This window comes from Adiantum capillus-veneris, chromosome 3 (assembly GCF_014529385.1).
Source record: "Adiantum capillus-veneris isolate H3 chromosome 3, ASM1452938v2, whole genome shotgun sequence".
Lineage (NCBI taxonomy): Eukaryota > Viridiplantae > Streptophyta > Polypodiopsida > Polypodiales > Pteridaceae > Adiantum > Adiantum capillus-veneris.
Genome location: NC_140933.1, coordinates 68,245,440 through 68,253,894, shown reverse-complemented (window position 1 = coordinate 68,253,894; position 8,455 = coordinate 68,245,440). Strand labels below are relative to the sequence as shown.

The 8,455-nt window shown below is 41.8% G+C and overlaps 1 protein-coding gene across 1 annotated transcript; it reads right to left on the bottom strand.

Moving 5' to 3' along the window:
• Nucleotides 1-301: 301 nt before the first annotated feature.
• Nucleotides 302-1,504, bottom strand: LOC147461051 (uncharacterized). Its single transcript, XM_086504637.1, has 2 exons — nucleotides 1,208-1,504; nucleotides 302-808 (listed from the first exon to the last, which is right to left on the bottom strand). The coding sequence occupies exons 1-2, from the start codon at nucleotides 1,502-1,504 to the stop codon at nucleotides 302-304; spliced, it is 804 nt and encodes a 267-aa protein (XP_086360763.1).
• Nucleotides 1,505-8,455: the final 6,951 nt, after the last annotated feature.

The window sequence follows — 8,455 nt, the reverse complement described above, 5'->3', positions numbered from 1 at the left end:
AATCTTCTAGATCCTTCTATATTCTTCTAGAGTCTTCTAGTGATGATGTAGGTGATGACATAGGCGATGATGCAGCGACTGACTCTCAAGCATCCATGACATTTCCCCCTCCTTTAGCGACGAGTTCCACGAGGAGCTGTGGTGTTCCTTGAGTTGGGTTTCCATGGATGTTGTTGATGAAACTCTTGGACTTTGAGAGATGCATTTTGTAGATTGTGTGCTGGTTCTTAGGTTCGTTCACTAACATCATAGCCTTTCCAATGCACCAAGTACTGTAACTTGCCATGCAAAACTTGAGAATCTAGGAGTTTCTCGACCTCATATTTGTCATGTCCTTGAATCTTGAGTTGGTATTCCATGGATGTTGTTGATGGAACTCTTGGACTTTGAGGGATGCATGTTGTAGATTGTGTGCTGGTTCCCAGGTTCGTTCACTAACATCATAGCCTTTCCAATGCACCAAGTACTGTAACTTGCCATGCGAAACTCGAGAATCTAGGACTTTCTCGACCTCATATTTGTCATGTCCTTGAATCTCAATCGGAGGAGGTGGTTGTAGGTCTCTTCTTGGGATCTTAGATGTGTGACAAGGTTCTAGGACTGAGACATGAAAGATCGGATGGATTTTCATGGATGAGGGCAATCGGAGTCGATAGGTGGCTGAATTGACTTGACGGATAATTTTAAACGAGCCAAGGTAATCAATCTTTTGACAGGGACGAGATGAACGCAAATCACGTCGGAGAAGCCACACTTTATCCCCTTCTTTGTATTCTGGATGATGCATGCGATGGAGATCTGCACTTTCCTTATACTTGGATTGAGCTTCTTTGATATTAATTGTAAGTTCTTTGTGAATTGTAGATAATTGGTGTGTAAGATGAATAGCAGCTGGATTCTTGACTTTATAGTGTCTGTGAATATCCTATTTTGGATGTTGACCATAATTAGCATAGAATGGACTATGACGGGTGCAGGCAATAAAATTGTTATTATAGGAGAATTCTGCTAGCGGCTGGAGCTCGACCCAATTATCCTGGTGATAATTGATATTACAACGGAGATACTGTTCCAAAACTTGATTTACTCTCTCTATTAATCCATCACTTTGTGGGTGATTGGCTGAGGAGAGGTTGATTTGTACTCCGAGTAGCTTGAATAAGCTTTTCCAAAAGCTAGAGATGAATTGTGGGCCTCGATCAGAGACTATGTCATCCGTTAATCCGTGATAATGATAGATTTGTTGTAGAAAGAGTCTGGCCGTACCTTCACTGGTGATGTTTTTAGTGGTTGGAATGAAGTGTGCCATTTTTGTAAACCGATCCACGACTACTAAAATGGAGTCAAATCCTTTTGACAAGGGTATCTCTACAATGAAATCCATGGAGATGGATGACCATGGTTTGGTTGGAATGGGCAAGGGATGGATTAACCCATGAGGACGATGACAAGGGGTCTTTGATCTATTGCAAGTGTCTACATATTCCTTGACAAGATTCCACATTTGAGGCCACCAAAAGTCTCGAGAGAGAAGCTCAATTGTCTTATTAACCCCAAAATGCCCTGGTGCTGATGGAAGATCATGCCGTTTTTGAAGTACCTCCAAGCGTGTTGGTCCTGGCAGAATATAGAGAAGACCCTTATAGTAAATTAGTCCATCAATTTCTTGAAAGTCCTCATTAACCTCTTGTCCTTGTAGTTGTTGTCTAATATTCTGAGTAAGTGGGTCTTTGGCAATTTGCGTCTTCACCTTAGAAAGAAAAGTAGAATCTTCAGGAGCTTGGCTTATGGTGGCGTTTAGCTTAAGCTGCTCGGGTTTTAAAATCACTGACTCTTGTTGGATCAAATGTTGCGTTGCCTTCTCTAGGTGCAAGGTAGGATCTTCTTAATAAGGCATCTAGCTTAGCTTGTTGACAGCCAGGTCTATTAGAGATAAGAAAATCAAACCTTGATAGGATACCACTCGACCTAACTTGGTGATGATTCAAGACGTGGGATTTCATGAATTATTCCAAGTTCTTGTGGTCTGTATAGACAGTGGTCTTATGAGGAGCTCCTTCAAGTAGGTGACGCCAAGTGTTGAAGGAGTCGATGATTCCTAAGAGCTCTTTGTCATGGATTTCATAATTGATTTCTGCAGCTGAGAACTTGCGGGAATGAAAATCCACTGGATGTACTCGACCATCCTGTCCTATTTGGGATAGAATAGCGCCAAGGGCAAAATCTGAAGCGTCTGTTTCTAGGATGAAAGGCTTTGTAGGATCTGCGTGAATTAGAATGGGTGCAATCGTGAAAGCTTGCTTGAGAGTCTAAAATGCTTTCGCGGCCTCTGAGTCCCAAACAAACTTATTATGGCCTGTCAACCTTGTGAGTGTTGTAACCACCTTGGAGTATCCCTCTATAAAGATACGATACAAATTTGCAAATCCAAGGAAACATGGAACATCTCTTACCGAGGTGGGTGTCTCCCAATCAAGTATGGTTTGAACCTTCTTTGGATCCATGGAGATTTCCTTTTCAAAAATTACATAACCAAGAAATTCCACCTTAGATTGATGGAAAGAGCAGTTCTCCAACTTTGCATATAACCCTGATGCACGAAGATTTTCAAGAACTAATTGTACATGGTGCTCATGCTCTTCTTGATCCTTGGAAAATATCAATCATCCAAATATATTACCACAAAATAATCCAAATACTCGCGATAGATATTGTTCATTAAATGTTGAAAAACAACCGGGGCATTTCTGAGACCAAATGGCATGACGGTATATTCAAATTGGCCATACCTTGTCCAAAAGATTGTTTTTCATTCATCACCTTCTTTGATTTTGACTAGGTTGTAAGCACCAAGAAGATCTATTTTTGTAAATATTATTGCTTTGCCAAGGCGCTCAAGAAGCTCTGGGATCAAGGAAAGGGGATAGCGATTCTTGACGGTGATCTTGTTTAGGCCCTTATAATCCACGCACATCCGGAGAGTTCCATCCTTCTTCTTTACAAAGAGTATTGGAGCTCCTGCTAGGGACTTTGAATGCCGTATGAACCCCTTAGAAAGATTCTCATCAATATTTTCCGTAATTCTACCAATTCATCTTGAGATAGCTTGTATATTGGGCCAAAAGGGGGTTGGGTTCCCTCCTGAAGCTCTATAGCACAATCATAGGGTCGATAAGAGGTCTTCATTCTTCTTCTCAAAAACATCGTTGTAATCTTGATGTTGACATGGCAATGCCTCCATGATTTGTTTTGTCGACGTGTCGATTGGTGTTGCAAATATCAGGAAAGTTGGATACTTTTTGGCTGCACGCATGAAGACCTTCGCTCCAAGATATATAGGCCTATTATGCCTTCCCTTCTTCTTTTGGACTTTTCGTGGTTCAATTCTCCAAACCCTCCAATCGATGTCAGGATTATGTAATTCAAGCCAGGGTAGCCCAATACCAATTGGACTGCCAATTAGAAAAAATGTGGACTCTCCTTGGGCCATATAGGATTAAGGTTAATTAGGCTCCAGCCAACAGGAAGAGAGCAATGTATATAAGTCTAGAACCTAAGAAAGCAGAGAGAATAATAGGGTTGTCCACTCATCTATTGCTTTGTATCCTAGAGGGAGGTGGATGGGTAAAAGAGGGAGGGGGGGAGTGGAGGGTCCATAGATACGTTTTCACAAAAACCCTAAAATTTCAAAATTTTTTTCAAATTTTTTTTTTCAAAATATTCCATCCAAAACTCCCCCCAAACCTACCCTATGATCAAAAAGTCATTTTCTCACTTTAGAACCTTTTTCCCAAGACTCCCTTCCTCCATAGCCCCTTTCCATAACACAAAGCTCCCACTCTCTCTCTAAACTCTTACACCTTCCTCCTTCTTCAAACTCTCCATTGCAACTTTAAGCTCCCACTCTCTCTCTAAACTCTGTCTCCCTCCTCCTTCCTCAAGCTCTCCATTGCAACTTTAATCTCCCACTCTCTCTCTAAACTCTGTCTCCCTCCTCCTTCCTCAAGCTCTCCATGGAAACTTTAAGCTCCCACTCTCTCTCTAAACTCTATCTCCCTCCTCCTTCCCCAAGCTCTCCATTGCAACTTCAAGCTCCCACTTAAGCATCCATGGCAAACAATGTTCAAAATAGACGCCCCAAACCCATCATTCAAAGTATGGTTCTCTACAACTCGAAGAATGAGGAGCAGCAATGGGAACCTCAGGTTTTTCAAGAAGGTGCCTGGGTCTACATGCAACCTTCCGCAATCGGTCCCCATCATGTTCATGGAAGAACAAACGTTGATCTCCATTGGAAGGGAAGACTAATAGGCTTCAAGCAAGTAAGAGACAAGGGTACGGTGGTAATCGTTCAACATGTCTTCATGTTTGGACACATGCGTCTATGAGGGATCACCAACCCAAGGGATTTTCCTTGTAATTGTGTGTCCCTTGCACTTCAATGGTTTTGGTGGTAACAAAAAATTGGACTTTTTACATCTCACGGACTGTTTTGTTTCTATGTAGATGTTTTCCCTTCTAGCCTTGTGGAGGAGCAACCACTCTCGTGCCTTTCAGGCACATTTACGGCCATGCATGTGAGTCTTGGGGATATGCTCTTGTCCAACACAACTTCATCAAACCTTGCACGACAAAGGGTGTTCTTCTACACCCAGAAGTACATTGTACCTACAGATGAGCAAGGCTACGGAGAGCTACAACCTTTGGAGGCTACAACCTTGCATAGCATGGAGTGGCCAAAGCCAGATGCATTCACTGTAATGTCTTTGAAAGCCAAGATTGTAGCTGATATGAGAGCATCATTAAAATTTGAAAAAGCCTCGCGTTCCATTGGGCTTGGATGGTGTTGTCCTGCTCATGTTTTTGCTAGCATATTCGGGTCTTTGCCTTTCCATCATACAAATACTATGTATGTTTGCAAAGATCTACATTACGATACATTGGAAGCCGTCCTTGGCGAAAAGTGGGGGTATCTTGAAGGACTTCACAACGGAGATCGCTTTCGATTCAGGTTGGAAGTTTCGGCATTGCTATCCATTTCATCAAGGTTCTCTCCACCCTTTACGTGAGGTACTTCTATGAAAGATGGATGTGCAAGCTTGGTGAATGGATTCCATTGCAATCCACCGATGCTACAATTGAGTTATTTGATATTGCAATCAAATTGTCAAGTGGTGTTGTTGAGACCGTCCAAGTGAACAAGCATTGGACATTGGCCAATGTGTTGGAGCACTTAGTGATAATGGGTTTAGAGCATGGAGAAGATACAAAATTTTGCATCGGACGACGTAAGGTGAATGATTTTTCTCTTTTAATTATGTTATCTTTATGTTCTTTGGATTATTCCCTGATCTAAGGTGGGTATGCTATTTCTTTTTCTTTTGTTAGATTGGTAGCTGCATGGAGAGCACGATTCAAATTGAAAAGGCGTGGATGACGGAAGAGAATTTGATTTTATCATTAGAGTAGTTATGTTTTGTACTTAAATTTCTTATAATAGATCACAATTGTAAGTTCAAGGAGATGGTTGTATCAAATTTTGGCAATGCAGATTATCTTAAAGTCGTAGTGATGTGTTTTTAGAGTTAAATGATTGTAATTTAATTTGAAATTTTTTTATAACTTCTTGTTATTTGTGTTACTTTATGAAAATTGTTTAATATTTTAATTATTGTTATTATTATTTTTTTATTTTTTTGGGGAAAGGGGGGGGGGGGGGGGGGGGGGGAGGGGCGCTATATAAAGCCTCCTAAACCCTACCATTTTCACAATTCACCTACATAGCCTGTTCACACTCTCATTTGAACTCTAGCACTCTTTGCATTCCTACCTTAGGAGCTAGCATCATGGCATCTTCCTCCACCCCTCTCGAAGACACGGCGTTACAACGCTTCCAAGCGTTTTTACAAACAACCGAGTGGCAAGATCGTGACGATCTCCACAATTTCTTCACCCAATTCCTTGATATGAACGCAACTATTCACCTAAACAACCAATCTTTTCAACCTATCTTGGAATTTTTTGAAATCTACATCGACAAGTATGCTGTACCAATTGTTAGACAAGGGGAATTATGGATTCCATGCGATTTGCTTCACTACATACACAAAGGTGATCGGCCTTTCACCCAGCGGCTTCAACGATTTTGTGTAATTGCGGGTGAGGCAGGTCAGTACATTGAAGATTCATGTTTGAAAAATAAGAAGGTCGGCACCCAGTTTCTAAGTCGCTTGGCGACTTTTGTGTTTCTTCTCGCGGAGGAGCCTGAAAGATCTGAGGTGAGTTTGCCTCATTTGCGCCTTGAGGGTGTCATCAAGGACACAAAGGAGCCCATTACGACGCCCTGGGATGCAAGCAAAGAGGTCAATGTTCTTGTCCTAACCTACCTAGGAGGTGTCATGGATGCCGCCAAATCTATGGGTGATGAGGGTGTCGAAGCATCCTTTAAGCCCACTGTAGATGCGCCGGAGGAGACATTAACTCCGGAAGTTTTTTTTGAACACCTCTCCCCAATTGTCATAAATGGGGAGGAATATTTGTTTTGACATGATCTTGAAAAGACTTTTGACATCCACATGGATGAGTGCCTCTCCATCCTCTGTGCCACTGTAGAGTCCTCTGCCATTGACCCCTCCTCTGATCCATTGAATCGAAGCCTCCTACCCCTTGGAGAGAGTGTGGTAGATGCAGTGGAGTTGGCAATGGTGGCAGTGACAGATGCACCGCACTCACCCGTGTCGGAGGATGAGTTTGTAGCTACACGCACATTGCTTGAAGCCCAACGCACTCCTATGCTTGTTCATATAGATGAACTTAAGAGTGGCGCTATGGCTCCCAATTCATCTATTTCTCTTGACAGCAAAGGCATAAACGATGAGGACGACAAAAAACAAGAGGTATTAATTAAATTCTGTTTTGTGATTACATTAATTTTCATTGTTGCATTCTGAAATCTTATTTACCTATTGATTTCTTTGTAGAATGTTGTGGAGCTGGATGAGCATGCAGGTTGGGGAGGAGATGGTAGGCGCCAAGCTTTTGGATGGCAGTCAGCTCTTGCGCATTACCTTGGCAAGCTCCCCCAGGACGGCTTTGCGATAATCCACAAGGAGTACACTCCTTGTGGTCAATTTTGGGTGTCAATGATGAAAGCAATGAGCCGCATCCTATGCCTGTCACAATCATATCTCAAGCCTCCCAAGTTATATATCTTGTAAATAAATCTCTGGCCAGTGCTGCATTTGCGACACACATTTGTGTTCATGTGCTTTGTAACGTGGCCTTAAGCCAAGTTGTAGGTCTAAGCAATGTGGAACAAATTGCTTGGGATGTGCTGCACAAACAACTTCCCTGAGCCCAAGAGCGCCGAGAAAACATTTCTCGCCATATCTTAGATGGATCAAGCACTCGATAGCTGCATATATCTTGTAATTAACTCCTTCAAATTTGTAATGAGATATATCACATCTTTGTACTTTGCTATTTCAAATTTTGAATGGGACTTGATTTTTACTGGTACTTTACATCTTTTGTATTGAGTTTATGGTACGATAGACAGTAGGTGATTGGTTCTATCTTGTGATATGATTTTGCAATTATCTAAACCAAAATGAAGAGTTTTTTTGATATAAATAACACCAAAAAAGCACAATATCATTGTATTCTTGTAAACCCAGCCTAGAGAAGGTTAAGAAAAGTTGTCCGGGGGCCTGCCGTAGAGGCGCGTGAGAAGGCAAAAGTAACTGTTACTTTTGCCTTCTAGCACACCTCTGCGGCAGGCCCCTAGACAACTTTTTTTAACCTTTTCTAGGCTTGGTTTACAAGAATACAATGAGATTTTTCTTTTTTGGTTCTTCAATCAACCACACTTGGTTGACAGCCCTTCTCTCGACATCTCTCTCTCTCTCTCTCTCTCTCTCTCTCTCTCTCTCTCTCTCTCTCTCTCTCTCTCTCTCTACTTAGTTTTACTCATATCACTTAAAACACAAATGCACACGACTCTTTATATTTGAAAAAGATATCTTTACATTGGCAAAATTGCATAAAAGTCAAATTCAATCCCTCTCTCCTCTGATTCGACGTGCAAGAGCTATATCCTTGGGCATTATTGTCACCCGTTTTGCATGAATAGCACACAAGTTAGTGTCTTCAAAAAGATAAATTAGATGATATTTTTCCGCTTCTTATAGAGCTTCTACGGCGATACCTTGAACTCCAAACACCATTCGATAACTTTGCATGATCTCTTTCACCAAACGTGCGAATGGTGCCTTGCGAATGAGAAGGTCTGAAGTTTTTTGATAGTGACGAATCTCTTGCAAGGCCTTCGAAATGCGTCGCTTCACAGCAGGAGCCCGTTGTTGAGGGATGGTAGGATCTGGGACATGGGCCTTGCAAGGGCGAACCTTGAAAAAAAAATTCTTTCTACGAGAGGGCTTGCAAGCAAGAGCTCGTG